The sequence below is a fragment of the Pelobates fuscus genome, chromosome 5, assembly GCF_036172605.1.
Source record: "Pelobates fuscus isolate aPelFus1 chromosome 5, aPelFus1.pri, whole genome shotgun sequence".
NCBI lineage: Eukaryota > Metazoa > Chordata > Amphibia > Anura > Pelobatidae > Pelobates > Pelobates fuscus.
In genome coordinates, this window is record NC_086321.1 from 2,567,762 (window position 1) to 2,587,670 (window position 19,909).

General features: G+C 43.7%; 1 protein-coding gene across 2 annotated transcripts in view; it reads right to left on the bottom strand.

Moving 5' to 3' along the window:
* The window catches only part of GBA2 (glucosylceramidase beta 2), a 210,243-nt gene that overhangs the window by 146,595 nt on the left and 43,739 nt on the right, over positions 1-19,909 (bottom strand). For both annotated transcript variants that reach the window (XM_063453518.1, XM_063453519.1), the window contains exon 4: positions 3,140-3,255. In XM_063453518.1, coding sequence (XP_063309588.1) covers positions 3,140-3,255 — 116 coding nt within the window. The remainder of the gene's footprint in view (positions 1-3,139; positions 3,256-19,909) is intronic.

The window sequence follows — 19,909 nt, forward strand, 5'->3', positions numbered from 1 at the left end:
TACATTGTAATTCTGTTAACAGATAAGCTGATGGGAGGAGATGTGTTGGCTGTACCTTGTACTTTATTGGTTAATGTACTAATTATTGTGGGTGGCTCCCTTGCACGGGAGCATTGCATAAAAGCAGGGGTTGTGTGATTAAAAGTTAGTTAAGTTCTACTCCTGATACTGTGTGTCGTCCAGTTATTGGGAAAGGTGATGGGATTATTGGATTGTCTTATTTTGGGATTTACTACTTGTTCCTGAGCCACACCTGGACTACCAGCGGAATTAGTCTGTGAGACACCAGCGTTCCACTACAGAGACTATATTTAAAAGAAGAAAAAACACCACAACAAGAGGACATAGTCTTAAATTAGAGGGACAAAGGTTTAAAAATAATATCAGGAAGTATTACTTTACTGAGAGGGTAGTGGATGCATGGAATAGCCTTCCAGCTGAAGTGGTAGAGGTTAACACAGTAAAGGAGTTTAAGCATGCGTGGGATAGGCATAAGGCTATCCTAACTATAAGATAAGGCCAGGGACTAATGAAAGTATTTAGAAAACTGGGCAGACTAGATGGGCCGAATGGTTCTTATCTGCCGTCACATTCTATGTTTCTTTCGTTTTTATTCCAAAGTGTGAAAAATGTAAAATACGAGGCGTCCTGTGATGTGGTAAAATTGTAGATTATGCCAACGTAGTGTTCCTAATTTCATTGTTTTAGTGTTAGCTCCAAAGAAAGAGGAGGTGCTTGTATTGTCAGGCCCTTATATGTCATGCCCATCTGATTGGTTGTTTTCTCTTAGTGTAAGGTCTGCTTGCTGCTGGAGTTAGGAAAGAAAGTTTATTACAAAATATTCCTGTCATTACTAAAATTACAGGGACACTATTGTCTACAAAACAACTTCAGCTTAATGAAGCAGTGTTGGTGTATAGCTCATACTCCTGCAGTCTCACTACTCAATTTTCTGCCACTTAGGAGTTAAATCACAATGTTTATACAGCACTAGTCACATTGCCTGCATATGACTCACACAGCCTTCCTAAACACTTCCTGTAAAGGGTCATCTAATGTTTACACTTCCTTTATTGTAAGCTCTGTTTCATTTAGAATTGCTTATCTCCTGCTCTGTTAATAGCCTTTCTAGACCAGGAGCCTGCTATATGTAATTAAAGTTAAATTTTAAGAGCAGGAGATAAAAACTTTAAAAGTAAATAACATCTGATTGAAAAGGAAACCATTTTGTTTTAATGCAGGCTGTCTGAATCACCGCCAGGGGAGGTGTGGCTAGGGCTGCATAAACAGAAACAAAAGTGATTTCTCACTGGCAGAGAATTGAGCAGTGAGACTGCGGCATGAGCTATACTCCAAAACTGCTTCATTAAGCGACCGCTGTTTTAATGACTATAGTGTCCTTTTAAGATTATAGGTACACTATGTCAATTCCCTGAAAAGATCAAACTTGTAGTTGAAACAATTGTTAACGAGTAATGGTTTGTGTAACGAAAATATACCCCAACTTGCAGGATTCAACTCAACAAAAGACAACACAGAGGAGAGATACGTCTACCGGACCTTAGAATGGCCGGACTCGACGTATATGAGAGCAGACAGAGTCAGGAACGATCCGAGGTCAAGGGCACAAAGAGACAGCGTAAACTAGGACTAGCCGGGGTCTGGTACACAGTAAACAGCAAGCCGGCAAACAGAACAGATAAGGATAAAGAGATAACGTAATCAGAAACAAAGCCAAGGTCAATATGAAGGAACACAACTGAACACAACAAGCGCTAAAGGGAACTGCAACAGAAACCACGATAGGGCAAGGACTAAGGGGAAAAGGGGAGTATAAGTACCTTCTAAATTAATGTGATTGGCTCCTGTCATATCCACACCCCCAAAAGGTAAGTGTAAGGGGAGTGTGGCATGACAGGGGCCAATGGGAGCCTTTTGCCAATTTAGGCTCCCACTGTTTCTTTAAGAGCGCGCCCGAGACCCGCGGCGCGCTCTTAGATTCAGGCGGGACACGTGACCGCTTCTCGCGGTCACTGCCCGCCTTCCTGTTGCAGCCGTCGGATGAGCCGCTCGAAGAGAGGACCGCGGCCGGCCCCTGGATAAAGTAAGTAACGCTACAGTTTGTTGCACAACTAGGCAATGGCTTACTCTAACAACAGTTGGACTTTCTGAATATTAAAACCCTATGAGATTATCAAGTTAGCCAGGCCACTTCAAATCAGTGCAGTGACCCTGTCCTTTTAACCCTACAATGGAAAACAATACCGTATTTTTGAAAGTGTAATCTTTCCATTAGAGAGTTAAATCCACTTCTAGAAGTTGTATTCCTGGCGGCCACTAACTGGGTAAAACAAGTCCATAAGAGGCAGAAACCCTTAGAAAAGCGCTATCACAATGCCATTCTATAGGGATATGCACCAGATCCCCAATTAAAGCATCGTGGAGGAAGTCATTCAGGAGGAGAAGAGGTGGAAACCAGTAAGGAGAGGGTGCGAACCTTAAAGGGACACTATAGTCACCTGAACAACTCTAGCTTAATTAAGCAGTTTTGGTGTATAGAACATGCCCCTGCAGCCTCACTGCTCAATCCTCTGCCATTTAGGAGTTAAATCACTTTGTTTATGAACCCTAGTCACACCTCCCTGCATGTGACTTGCACAGCCTTCCATAAACACTTCCTGTAAAGAGAGCCCTGTTTAGGCTTTCCCTATTGCAAGTTCTGATTAATTAAGATTTTCTTATCCCCTGCTATGTTAATAGCTTGCTAGACCCTGCAAGAGCCTCCTGTATGTGATTAAAGTTCAATTTAGAGATTGAGATACAATTATTTAAGGTAAATTACATCTGTTTGAAAGTGAAACCAGTTTTTTTTTTCATGCAGGCTCTGTCAATCATAGCCAGGGGAGGTGTGGCTAGGGCTGCATAAACAGAAACAAAGTGATTTAACTCCTAAATGACAGTGAATTGAGCAGTGAAATTGCAGGGGAATGATCTATACACTAAAACTGCTTTATTTAGCTAAAGTAATTTAGGTGACTATAGTGTTCCTTTAATACAGCCAGAGACAGGGACACCGAATAAAAAAAATGACACAGACACGCTTTGTAACATTGGTAAATTAATACAAGTCGAGCCCCACCTGGTTTTCCACCACCGTCTTGTAATGATATATGCCAGGATTGAGCTGCCATCGGCAGAATTCACCACGCCAACCACGGGTTATGGTTCCTCCACCAATGCCACCTAGCGGAGCACCTGCAACAGTCAGAGATGGACACAAATGGTTACACAATACCACACACTGACAGTAACAAAATATCCTACACGCTGCACAGTAACACAATATCACACACCACTGACACAAAATCACATTATGCATTGTAACACAATATCGCACACACTACATGTCTACACAATACCACAAAAAGCACAGTGACACAATATAATAAACTATAGTAAATCAATATCGCACTACAGTAACTTACACATTGCACAGTAACACAATACCACACACTGCACACTAACACGATATCCCACACACTGCTCACAAACACGATATCCCACACACTGCTCACAAACACAATATCCCACACACTGCTCACAAACACAATATCCCACACACTGCTCACAAACACAATATCCCACACACTGCTCACAAACACAATATCCCACACACTGCTCACAAACATAATATCCCACACACTGCACACTAACCACACTGCTCACAAACACGATATCCCACACACTGCACACTAACACAATATCCCACACACTGCACACTAACACGATACCCCACACACTGCACACTAACACAATATCCAACACACTGCACACTAACACGATACCCCACACACTGCACACTAACACGATATCCCACACACTGCTCACTAACACGATATCCCACACACTGCTCACAAACATAATATCCCACACACTGCTCACAAACATAATATCCCACACACTGCACACTAGCACGAAATCCCACACAATATCCCACACACTGCTCACAAACACAATATCCCACACATTGCTCACAAACACAATATTCCACACACTGCTCACAAACATAATATCCCACACACTGCACACTAACACGATATCCCACACTGCTCACAAACACGATATCCCACACACTGCTCACAAACACGATATCCCACACACTGCTCACAAACACAATATCCCACACACTGCTCACAAACACAATATCCCACACACTGCTCACAAACACAATATCCCACACACTGCTCACTAACAATATCCTACACACTGCTCACTAACAATATCCTACACACTGCCCACTAACAATATCCCACACACTGCTCACAAACACGATATCCCACACACTGCACACTAACACGATACCCCACAAACTGCACACTAACACGATACCCCACACACTGCACACTAACACGATATCCCACACACTGCTCACTAACACGATATCCCAAACACTGCTCACAAACATAATATCCCACACACTGCTCACAAACATAATATCCCACACACTGCACACTAGCACGAAATCCCACACAATATCCCACACACTGCTCACAAACACAATATCCCACACATTGCTCACAAACACAATATTCCACACACTGCTCACAAACATAATATCCCACAAACTGCACACTAACACGATATCCCACACACTGCTCACAAACACGATATCCCACACACTGCTCACAAACACGATATCCCACACACTGCTCACAAACACGATATCCCACACACTGCTCACAAACACGATATCCCACACACTGCTCACAAACACGATATCCCACACACTGCTCACAAACACGATATCCCACACACTGCTCACAAACACAATATCCCACACACTGCTCACAAACACAATATCCTACACACTGCTCACAAACACAATATCCTACACACTGCTCACTAACAATATCCTACACACTGCTCACTAACCACACTGCTCACAAACACGATATCCCACACACTGCTCACAAACACGATATCCCACACACTGCTCACAAACACAATATCCCACACACTGCTCACAAACACAATATCCCACACACTGCTCACAAACACGATATCCCACACACTGCAAACAAACACGATATCCCACACACTGCAAACAAACACGATATCCCAAACACTGCAAACAAACACGATATCCCACACACTGCAAACAAACACGATATCCCACACACTGCAAACAAACACGATATCCCACACACTGCAAACAAACACGATATCCCACACACTGCTCACAAACACAATATACCACACACTGCTCACAAACACGATATCCCACACACTGCTCACAAACACGATATCCCACACACTGAACACAAACACGATATCCCACACACTGCTCACAAACACGATATCCCACACACTGCTCACAAACACGATATCCCACACACTGCTCACAAACACAATATCCCACACACTGCTCACAAACACAATATCCCACACACTGCTCACTAACAATATCCTACACACTGCTCACTAACAATATCCTACACACTGCTCACTAACCACACTGCTCACAAACACGTTATCCCACACACGGCTCACAAACACGATAACCCACACACTGCAAACAAACACGATATCCCACACACTGCAAACACACACGATATCCCACACACTGCAAACAAACACGATATCCCACACAATGCTCACAAACACGATATCCCACACACTGCTCAAACATAATATCCCACACACTGCTCAAACATAATATCCCACACACTGCACACTAACACGATATCCCACACACTACACAGTAACATGATATCCCAAACACTGCACAGTAACACGATATCCCACACACTGCTCACAAACACAATATCCCACACACTGCTCACAAACACAATATCCCACACACTGCTCACAAACACAATATCCCACACACTGCTCACAAACACAATATCCCACACACTGCTCACAAACACAATATCCCACACACTGCTCACAAACACAATATCCTACACACTGCGCACAAACACAATATCCCACACACTGCTCACTAACAATATCCTACACACTGCTCACTAACAATATCCTACACACTGCTCACTAACATTACATGAAAATTTTAACCCTGGTTTTAAATGCACTTGATTTCAATGCTGTTGTTTGCTGGATATTGTTTTATCTGTTTTTATTGCTGGTATGCGCATCGAGACCCTATGGGTAACAAGACTGCGTTTCTTAAGAATTTTTAATAAATAAATAAATAAATAAATAAACAATATCCTACACACTGCTCACTAACAATATCCTACACACTGCTCACTAACCACACTGCTCACAAACATGATATCCCACACACTGCACACTAACACGATATCCCACACACTGGACACTAACACGATATCCCACACACTGCACACTAACACGATATCCCACACACTGCACACTAACACGATATCCCACACACTGCACACTAACACGATACCCCACACACTGCACACTAACACGATACCCCACACACTGCACACTAACACGATACCCCACACACTGCACACTAACATGCTATCCTACACACTGCAGACATACAATATCCCACACACTGCTCACAACCACAATATCCCACACACTGCTCACAAACACAATATCCCACACACTGCTCACAAACACAATATCCCACACACTGCTCACAAACACAATATCCCACACACTGCTCACAAACACAATATCCCACACACTGCACACTAGCACAATATCCTACACACTGCTCACAAACACGATATCCCACACACTGCACACTAACACAATATCCCACACACTGCACACTAACACGATATCCCACACACTGCACACTAACACGATACCCCACACACTGCACACTAACACAATATCCCACACACTGCTCACTAACACGATATCCCACACACTGCTCACTAACAAGATATCCCACACACTGCACCCTAACAAGATATCCCACACACTGCACCCTAACAGGATATCCCACACACTGCACACTAACACGATATCCCACACAATGCACACTAACACGATATCCCACACAATGCACAGCCACACAATATCCCACACACTGCACACTAGCACGGTATCCCACACAATATCCCACACACTGCTCACAAACACAATACCCCACACACTGCTCACTAACACGATATCCCACACAATGCACACTAACACGATATCCTAAACACTGCACAATAACACAATATCCCACACACTGCTCACAAACACAATATCCCACACACTGCTCACTAACCACACTGCTCACAAACACGATATCCCACACACTGCACACTAACACGATATCCCACACACTGCTCACTAACAAGATACCCCACACACTGCACACTAACACGATATCCCACACACTGCACACTAACACGATATCCCACACACTGCACACTAACACGATATCCCACACACTGCACACTAACACGATATCCCACACACTGCTCACTAACACGATATCCCACACACTGCTCACAAACATAATATCCCACACACTGCTCACTAACACGATATCCCACACACTGCACACTAAAACAATATCCAACACACTGCACACTAACACGATATCCCACACACTGCACACTAACACGATATCCCACACACTGCACACTAACACGATATCCCACACACTGCACACTAAAACAATATCCCACACACTGCACACTAAAACAATATCCCACACACTGCACACTAACACGATATCCCACACACTGCACACTAACACGATATCCCACACACTGCACACTAACACGATATCCCACACACTGCACACTAACACGATATCCCACACAATGCACAGCCACACAATATCCCACACAATGCACAGCCACACAATATCCCACACACTGCACACTAACACAATATCCCACACAATGCACATCCAAACAATATCCCACACACTGTACACTAGCACGATATCCCACACAATGCACACTAGCACGATATCCCACACAATGCACAGCCACAAAGTATCCCACACACTGCACACTAACATGATATCCCACACACTGCACCCTAACACGATATCCCACACACTGCACCCTAACACGATATCCCACACACTGCACCCTAACACAATATCCCACACACTGCTCACTAACACGATATCCCACACACTGCTCACTAACACGATATCCCACACACTGCTCACAAACATAATATCCCACACAATGCACACTAACACGATATCCTACACACTGCTCACTAACAAGATATCCCACACACTGCTCACTAACAAGATATCCCACACACTGTTTACTAACACGATATCCCACACACTGTTTACTAACACGATATCCCACACACTGCACACTAACACAATATCCCACACTGCTCACAAACACAATATCCTACACACTGCTCACAAACATAATATCCCACACACTGCTCACAAACACAATGTCCTACACACTGCTCACTAACCACACTGCTCACAAACACGATATCCCACACACTGCACACTAACACAATATCCCACACACTGCACACTAACACAATATCCCACACACTGCACACTAACACAATATCCCACACACTGCACACTAACACGATATCCCACACACTGCACACTAAAACAATATCCCACACACTGTTTACTAACACGATATCCCACACACTGCTCACAAACATAATATCCCACACACTGCACACTAACACGATATCCCACACACTGCACACTAACACGATATCCCACACACTGCACACTAACACGATATCCCACACACTGCACACTAACACGATATCCCACACACTGCACACTAACACGATATCCCACACACTGCTCACTAACAAGATATCCCACACACTGCTCACTAACACGATATCCCACACACTGCTCACAAACATAATATCCCACACTGCTCACAAACACAATATCCTACACACTGCTCACAAACATAATATCCCACACACTGCTCACAAACACAATATCCCACACACTGCTCACAAACACAATATCCTACACACTGCTCACTAACCACACTGCACACTAACACGATACCCCATACACTGCACACTAACAAGATATCCCACACACTGTTTACTAACACGATATCCCACACACTGCTCACAAACACAATATCCTACACACTGCTCACTAACCACACTGCACACTAACAAGATATCCCACACACTGCTCACTAACAAGATATCCCACACACTGTTTACTAACACGATATCCCACACACTGCTCACAAACATAATATCCCACACAATGCACACTAACACGATATCCTACACACTGCTCACAAACACAATATCCTACACACTGCTCACTAACCACACTGCACACTAACAAGATATCCCACACACTGCTCACTAACAAGATATCCCACACACTGTTTACTAACACGATATCCCACACACTGCTCACAAACATAATATCCCACACACTGCTCACTAACAAGATATCCCACACACTGCACACTAACACAATATCCCACACACTGCTCACAAACACAATATCCCACACTGCTCACAAACACAATATCCTACACACTGCTCACAAACATAATATCCCACACACTGCTCACAAACACAATATCCCACACACTGCTCACAAACACAATATCCTACACACTGCTCACTAACCACACTGCACACTAACACGATACCCCACACACTGCACACTAACACGATACCCCACACACTGCACACTAACACGATACCCCACACACTGCACACTAACACAATATCCCACACACTGCACACTAACACAATATCCCACACACTGCACACTAACACGATATCCCACACACTGCACACTAAAACAATATCCCACACAATGCACACTAACACGATATCCCACACACTGCTCACTAACAAGATATCACACACACTGCTCACTAACAAGATATCACACACACTGCTCACTAACAAGATATCCCACACACTGTTTACTAACACGATATCCCACACACTGCTCACAAACATAATATCCCACACACTGCACACTAACACGATATCCCACACACTGCACACTAACACGATATCCCACACACTGCACACTAACACGATATCCAACACACTGCACACTAACACGATATCCCACACACTGCACACTAACACGATATCCCACACACTGCACACTAAAACAATATCCCACACACTGCACACTAACACGATATCCCACACACTGCACACTAACACGATATCCCACACACTGCACACTAACACGATATCCCACACAATGCACAGCCACACAATATCCCTGTGACGAAACCAACCTCGCCACTGAGAACTGGAGAAGCCTGGTTGCCCGCCTGCTGCCTTTGGACTATGGCCCTGGGAGATTGGGCCCTTTACAAACAGTATTCGGCCCTAACAGAGTGCATGTCACTCATTCTGGCCCTTTAAATACAGTGGGGCCATTCGGTACTTGCCCTGTGTGAGCAGTGATCCCCCCAGATAGCTATGCCATGGAGCCTATTCATATAATGAAAGACTATGGGAAAGACTTTGGCTCCATGGCAATTAAACTGTATTTGTGTGGTCTGCGTGCCATTCACCTAATAATGTGCACGCAGACCTGAGCTATCTGGGGATATGTTAAATGTCTGTGTTTAATGTATAAAAAGTGACTTTATGTATTTTAAAGAGTTTTATGTTGTTTTGCAACCATGTGGTTAATGGAGTCTGCCTCTAGTCCTGGATAATTAGATTTCCTCTCCAATTATCTCCAGGGCAGAAGGGAGGAAGCCAGGATGCATTGTGGGGATGTTTTACTTTTACTGTTTGAGCCAGAAGGAACAAAAGATACTTTTAGTAACTTTTTAACCCCTGGTCGGATTCATGCCATTTTTTAATATGTTGTTCCCCTGAATGGATTGATTGTGGATATGTATTTTTATGTGAATGTGATGTATGGTTTTAAAGTTATGAAAGTTGTGTAAAAGTATATTTTGAACTGTACACATAATGGGATTAACCCCTTAACGACGCAGGACGGTTCAGGACCGTCATCGGCATTTTTGCATTGCCGACCGACGACGGTCCTGAACCGTCCTAAATTTAAAATGTACTTACCCGATCGCCGTCGTTCCCCCGGCGGCGATCGGCGGTGCTCCCGTTGTGGGGAGACTGCCTGCAGCCCAGACAGTCTCCCCATGGCGGTTTAGGACCCCTGGGGCCATGTGATCGCCCAACAGGGCGACCACATGGTCACAATAGGTGTCCTAGACTCTGCCTGCAGGGGGACTGTCTGTGCTGACAGGCAGTCTCCCTGCAACTGTAAAATCAAAAAAAAAATTAAAGTTATAGTTAATAAAAAAAAAATATATTATTATATATGTGTATATATATGATATATAGACATATATTATACCTATATAATATATGTCTATATATCATATATATAATGTCATGCTAAGTGTATTTTTATATTAATATGTACATATATTAATATAAAAATACACTTATAATTAATTTGCACACGTATATATATAATATATATAATAACTATATATATTGTATATATATATTATTATAAAATACGAATAATAAATAATTTAAATTAAATTAAAAAAATTAAAAATAATAATAAAAAATTGAAAAAAAATTATATATCTATACGAAATTTTATTCTAACTGTATTTTGATATTAATATATATATATTTATATCAAAATACACTTAGAATGAAATTGTATATATATCTATGTATATTTAAATAAATAAAAAGAATGCGAACTATTCATATGTCGATATACAAAATTACATAAATAATTATATAAATATACACGTAGACTTCAAATATATAAATATGCATATATATTTAAATTCTACGTGCGTATTTAGGTAATATTTTTACATAATTAAGTTATTTTATTGATTGCAATTTAAGGGACCTGCCTGCCAACCCAGGCCGAAAGACCAGAGAATTTAATTTGATATCACTGTATTTTACCCTGTAACGTTCTACGACACCCTAAAACATGTACATGGGGGGTACTGTTTTACTCGGGAGACTTCGCTGAACACAAATATTAGTGATTCAAAACAGTAAAACATATCACAGTGATGATATTGTCAGTGAAAGTGACTTTTTTTGCATTTTTCACACACAAACAGCACTTTTACTGATGATATAATTGTTGTGATACATTTTCCAGTTTTGAAACACTAATATTTGTGTTCAGCAAAGTCTCCTGAGTAGAACAGGACCCCCCATGTACAGGTTTTATAGCGTTTTTGAAAGTTACAGGGTCAAATATATAGGTCAAATATTTTTACATTGAAAATGGCCAGGTTGGTTACGTTGCCTTTGAGAGCATATGGTAGCCCAGGAATGAGAATTACCCCCATGATGGCATACCATTTGCAAAAGAAGACAACCCAAGGTATTGCAAATGGGGTAAGTCCAGTCGTTTTTAGTAACCACTTAGTCACAAACACTGGCCAAAATTAGCGTTCAATTTAGTTTTTTACTTTTTTCACACACAAACAAATATGAACGCTAACTTTGGCCAGTGTTTGCGACTAAGTGGCTACTAAAAAAGTCTGGACATACCCCATATTGAATACCCTGGGTTGTCTACTTTTAAAAAAATATGTACATGTGGGGTGTTATTTAGCAATTTATGACAGATAACAGTGTTACAATGTCACTATTGATACATTTTAAAAATGTATGTTTTGAAACCGCAATATCCTACTTGTACTTATAGCCCTATAACATGCAAAAAAAAGCAAAAAGCATGTAAACACTGGGTATTTTTGAACTCAGGACAACATTTTGAATCTATTTAGCAGTTTTTTTCATTCGCTTTTGTAGATGAGTAAAAGATTTTTCACATAAAATTCAAAAAACGTGTATTTTTTTCAATTTTTCATCATATTTTTTCATTTTTTTTAAATTAAATTAGATGAGATTATATAAATAATGGTATGTAAAGAAAGCCCCTTTTGTCCTGAAAAAAACAATATATAATTTGTATGGGAACAGTAAATGAGAGAGCGGAAAATTACAGCTAAACACAAACACCACAAAAGTGTCAAAAAGATGCCTGGTCGCAAATGTACAACATCGCAAAAAAAGTCCAGTCCTTAAGGGGTTAAGTGTCACACTAAGGGGAGGGGATGTGTGGGAGGTAACATCTATGTTATTGGTTATTTTATGCCTCCCCCTGGGTGTGGCCTGTATGTGTACTCATGTAATAAAAACCAGGCTGGGTGCCCAGCACCTCAGACCACTGCTTGACCTTCAACACGGAGCCTTGTCTCGTTCTTGGGGGGATTCACTGTATGCTGTTGGAGATTTGACTGCTAGGAGTGTAAGCTGATGTCTGCTTTTCCTATTCATCTGCTAGCAGCTATTTGTGAGGTTCCAGCTGGAGTGCTACCTTATTCACCTATATCCAGTTCGTGAGTTCTGATGTTCTGCAGTAGCTGTGCCTTTCTGAGGAAAGGGGATTATCGCCTAAACTGGGTTTTATCCTCTTGTATGCTGAAACGGTCCGTTACAATTGGTGGCAAGCGGCGGGATCGTTCCTACAGCCAGAAGGACAGCTACAGAACACCATTTCTTTGGATTTACAATTTGAGGGCAACGCATGTCTGAGTACAGCGACCCTGACAGCACCAGGATGGAACCAGCAGTGGAGTACAATAAGGGTGACATGGATGACCGGGATGCAATAAGGAAAGGCATCTGGTACCAGGCCCTGGATAATGTACAATACCAGCGGGGTGAGAGTCTCCCCAGTGAAGAGCAGCGGTTGCAGAAGCAAGTGGCCCTGCGGATGCCCTTCCTGGGAGAGCAGCCCCTGGAGGAATGGGTGAAGGAACTAGAGCACCGGGTATGGCAGGAGCTATGGCTGGAGGATGCCTACCAGGCGCTCTGGTGGTATATGGCACAGTATATACCCTGGACAGCCGAACATGACAAGCCAGAGGGAGAGGAGTTTGATGGTCCTGGCTTGTTATGGGAGTCCTTTGCAGAGCCTGGCTTCGGGAGCCCTGCGCAAACCAGACTGCAGGACATTTTCTATGAGAGGGAGGCTAGGCATGAGTGGGATGACCCCCATGAGGTAGAGCAAGACCTGGCTCACCTAGCAGCCCTGGAGTGGGAACTGGAGCAAAACTACCAAGATCTCTTCTGCTTCATTGGGAAGGCTCAGCAGGACAGTAAGGTGACAGACCCAGATCCAGACCCCTTCCGCTGGGAAGATATTGTAGAGATTTACTGGGAAGAACCCCAGGTGGCCTGTAGAGATGGGACCGAGGTCTCTCCACCAGCCCTGCAGGGAATTGGGAGCCCAGTCTCCATTCCCCAGCGGCAGGCTGAGTTACAGGGGGCAGAGGTAGTTGGTCCCACCCCCCAGCAGCAGAGTGATATGCCGGGAAGGCAGTGTGAAGTGCAGGGAGAGGAGAGCAGCGTCCTCCCTCCCCAGCGGCAGGCTGAGTTACAAGGGGCAGAGGTAGTTGGTCCTACCCCCCAGCAGCAGAGTGATATGCCGGGAAGGCAGTGTGAAGTGCAGGGAGAGGAGAGCAGCGTCCTCCCTCCCCAGCGGCAGGCTGAGTTACAGGGGGCAGAGGTAGTTGGTCCTACCCCCCAGCAGCAGAGTGATATGCCGGGAAGGCAGTGTGAAATGCAGGGAGAGGAGAGCAGCGTCCTCCCTCCCCAGCGGCAGGCTGGGTTACAGGGGGCAGAGGTAGTTGGTCCTACCCCCCAGCAGCAGCATGATTTTTTTGGGAATTGGGAGCCCAGTCTCCATTCCCCAGCGGCAGTGTGAAGTAGAGGGAGAGGAGAGCAGCGTCCTCCCTCCCCAGCGGCAGGCTGAGTTACAGGGGGCAGAGGTAGTTGGTCCTACCCCCCAGCAGTGTAAGCTGATGTCTGCTTTTCCTATTCATCTGCTAGCAGCTATTTGTGAGGTTCCAGCTGGAGTGCTACCTTATTCACCTATATCCAGTTCGTGAGTTCTGATGTTCTGCAGTAGCTGTGCCTTTCTGAGGAAAGAGGATTATCGCCTAAACTGGGTTTTATCCTCTTGTATGCTGAAACGGTCCGTTACAATCCCACACACTGCTCACAAACATAATATCCCACACACTGCACACTAACACAATATCCCACACAATGCACATCCAAACAATATCCCACGCACTGCACACTAGCACAATATCCCACACAATGCACAGCCACACAGTATCCCACACACTGCTCACTAACACGATATCCCACACACTGCTCACAAACATAATATCCCACACAATGCACACTAACACGATATCCTACACACTGCACAATAACACAATATCCCACACACTGCTCACAAACACAATGTCCTACACACTGCTCACGAACACAATATCCCACACACTGCTCACAAACACAATATCCCACACACTGCTCACAAAAACAATATCCCACACATTGCTCACAAACACAATATCCCACACACTGCTCACAAACATAATATCCCACACACTGCACACTAACACGATATCCCACACACTGCTCACAAACACGATATCCCACAAACTGCTCACAAACACGATATCCCACACACTGCTCACAAACACGATATCCCACACACTGCTCACAAACACGATATCCCACACACTGCTCACAAACACGATATCCCACACACTGCTCACAAACACGATATCCCGCACACTGCTCACAAACACAATATCCCACACACTGCTCACAAACACAATAGCCTACACACTGCTCACAAACACAACATCCTACACACTGCTCACAAACACAATATCCTACACACTGCTCACTAACAATATCCTACACACTGCTCACTAACCACACTGCTCACAAACACGATATCCCACACACTGCTCACAAACACGATATCCCACACACTGCAAACAAACACGATATCCCACACACTGCTCACTAACACGATATCCCACACACTGCTCACAAACATAATATCCCACACAATGCACACTAACAAGATATCCCACACACTGCTCACTAACAAGATATCCCACACACTGCTCACTAACAAGATATCCCACACACTGTTTACTAACACGATATCCCCCACACTGTTTACTAACACGATATCCCACACACTGCACACTAACACAATATCCCACACTGCTCACAAACACAATATCCTACACACTGCTCACAAACATAATATCCCACACACTGCTCACAAACACAATGTCCTACACACTGCTCACTAACCACACTGCTCACAAACACGATATCCCACACACTGCACACTAACACAATATCCCACACACTGCACACTAACACAATATCCCACACACTGCACACTAACACAATATCCCACACACTGCACACTAACACGATATCCCACACACTGCACACTAAAACAATATCCCACACACTGCACACTAACACGATATCCCACACACTGCTCACTAACAAGATATCCCACACACTGCTCACTAACAAGATATCCCACACACTGTTTACTAACACGATATCCCACACACTGCTCACAAACATAATATCCCACACACTGCACACTAACACGATATCCCACACACTGCACACTAACACGATATCCCACACACTGCACACTAACACGATATCCCACACACTGCACACTAACACGATATCCCACACACTGCACACTAACACGATATCCCACACACTGCTCACTAACAAGATATCCCACACACTGCTCACTAACACGATATCCCACACACTGCTCACAAACATAATATCCCACACTGCTCACAAACACAATATCCTACACACTGCTCACAAACATAATATCCCACACACTGCTCACAAACACAATATCCCACACACTGCTCACAAACACAATATCCTACACACTGCTCACTAACCACACTGCACACTAACACGATACCCCATACACTGCACACTAACAAGATATCCCACACACTGTTTACTAACACGATATCCCACACACTGCTCACAAACACAATATCCTACACACTGCTCACTAACCACACTGCACACTAACAAGATATCCCACACACTGCTCACTAACAAGATATCCCACACACTGTTTACTAACACGATATCCCACACACTGCTCACAAACATAATATCCCACACACTGCTCACTAACAAGATATCCCACACACTGCTCACTAACAAGATATCCCACACACTGCTCACAAACACAATATCCTACACACTGCTCACTAACCACACTGCACACTAACAAGATATCCCACACACTGCTCACTAACAAGATATCCCACACACTGTTTACTAACACGATATCCCACACACTGCTCACAAACATAATATCCCACACACTGCTCACTAACAAGATATCCCACACACTGCTCACTAACAAGATATCCCACACACTGCTCACAAACACAATATCCTACACACTGCTCACTAACCACACTGCACACTAACAAGATATCCCACACACTGCTCACTAACAAGATATCCCACACACTGTTTACTAACACGATATCCCACACACTGCTCACAAACATAATATCCCACACACTGCTCACTAACAAGATATCCCACACACTGCACACTAACACAATATCCCACACACTGCTCACAAACACAATATCCCACACTGCTCACAAACACAATATCCCACACTGCTCACAAACACAATATCCCACACACTGCTCACAAACATAATATCCCACACACTGCTCACAAACACAATATCCCACACACTGCTCACAAACACAATATCCCACACACTGCTCACAAACACAATATCCTACACACTGCTCACTAACCACACTGCACACTAACACGATACCCCACACACTGCACACTAACACGATACCCCACACACTGCACACTAACACGATACCCCACACACTGCACACTAACACAATATCCCACACACTGCACACTAACACAATATCCCACACACTGCACACTAACACAATATCCCACACACTGCACACTAACACGATATCCCACACACTGCACACTAAAACAATATCCCACACAATGCACACTAACACGATATCCCACACACTGCTCACTAACAAGATATCACACACACTGCTCACTAACAAGATATCACACACACTGCTCACTAACAAGATATCCCACACACTGTTTACTAACACGATATCCCACACACTGCTCACAAACATAATATCCCACACACTGCACACTAACACGATATCCCACACACTGCACACTAACACGATATCCCACACACTGCACACTAACACGATATCCAACACACTGCACACTAACACGATATCCCACACACTGCACACTAACACGATATCCCACACACTGCACACTAAAACAATATCCCACACACTGCACACTAACACGATATCCCACACACTGCACACTAACACGATATCCCACACACTGCACACTAACACGATATCCCACACAATGCACAGCCACACAATATCCCTGTGACGAAACCAACCTCGCCACTGAGAACTGGAGAAGCCTGGTTGCCCGCCTGCTGCCTTTGGACTATGGCCCTGGGAGATTGGGCCCTTTACAAACAGTATTCGGCCCTAACAGAGTGCATGTCACTCATTCTGGCCCTTTAAATACAGTGGGGCCATTTGGTACTTGCCCTGTGTGAGCAGTGATACCCCCCAGATAGCTATGCCATGGAGCCTATTCATATAATGAAAGACTATGGGAAAGACTTTGGCTCCATGGCAATTAAACTGTATTTGTGTGGTCTGCGTGCCATTCACCTAATAATGTGCACGCAGACCTGAGCTATCTGGGGATATGTTAAATGTCTGTGTTTAATGTATAAAAAGTGACTTTATGTATTTTAAAGAGTTTTATGTTGTTTTGCAACCATGTGGTTAATGGAGTCTGCCTCTAGTCCTGGATAATTAGATTTCCTCTCCAATTATCTCCAGGGCAGAAGGGAGGAAGCCAGGATGCATTGTGGGGATGTTTTACTTTTACTGTTTGAGCCAGAAGGAACAAAAGATACTTTTAGTAACTTTTTAACCCCTGGTCGGATTCATGCCATTTTTTAATATGTTGTTCCCCTGAATGGATTGATTGTGGATATGTATTTTTATGTGAATGTGATGTATGGTTTTAAAGTTATGAAAGTTGTGTAAAAGTATATTTTGAACTGTACACATAATGGGATTAAGTGTCACACTAAGGGGAGGGGATGTGTGGGAGGTAACATCTATGTTATTGGTTATTTTATGCCTCCCCCTGGGTGTGGCCTGTATGTGTACTCATGTAATAAAAACCAGGCTGGGTGCCCAGCACCTCAGACCACTGCTTGACCTTCAACACGGAGCCTTGTCTCGTTCTTGGGGGGATTCACTGTATGCTGTTGGAGATTTGACTGCTAGGAGTGTAAGCTGATGTCTGCTTTTCCTATTCATCTGCTAGCAGCTATTTGTGAGGTTCCAGCTGGAGTGCTACCTTATTCACCTATATCCAGTTCGTGAGTTCTGATGTTCTGCAGTAGCTGTGCCTTTCTGAGGAAAGAGGATTATCGCCTAAACTGGGTTTTATCCTCTTGTATGCTGAAACGGTCCGTTACAATCCCACACACTGCTCACAAACATAATATCCCACACACTGCACACTAACACAATATCCCACACAATGCACATCCAAACAATATCCCACACACTGCACACTAGCACAATATCCCACACAATGCACAGCCACACAGTATCCCACACACTGCTCACTAACACGATATCCCACACACTGCTCACAAACATAATATCCCACACAATGCACACTAACACGATATCCTACACACTGCACAATAACACAATATCCCACACACTGCTCACAAACACAATGTCCTACACACTGCTCACGAACACAATATCCCACACACTGCTCACAAACACAATATCCCACACACTGCTCACAAAAACAATATCCCACACATTGCTCACAAACACAATATCCCACACACTGCTCACAAACATAATATCCCACACACTGCACACTAACACGATATCCCACACACTGCTCACAAACACGATATCCCACAAACTGCTCACAAACA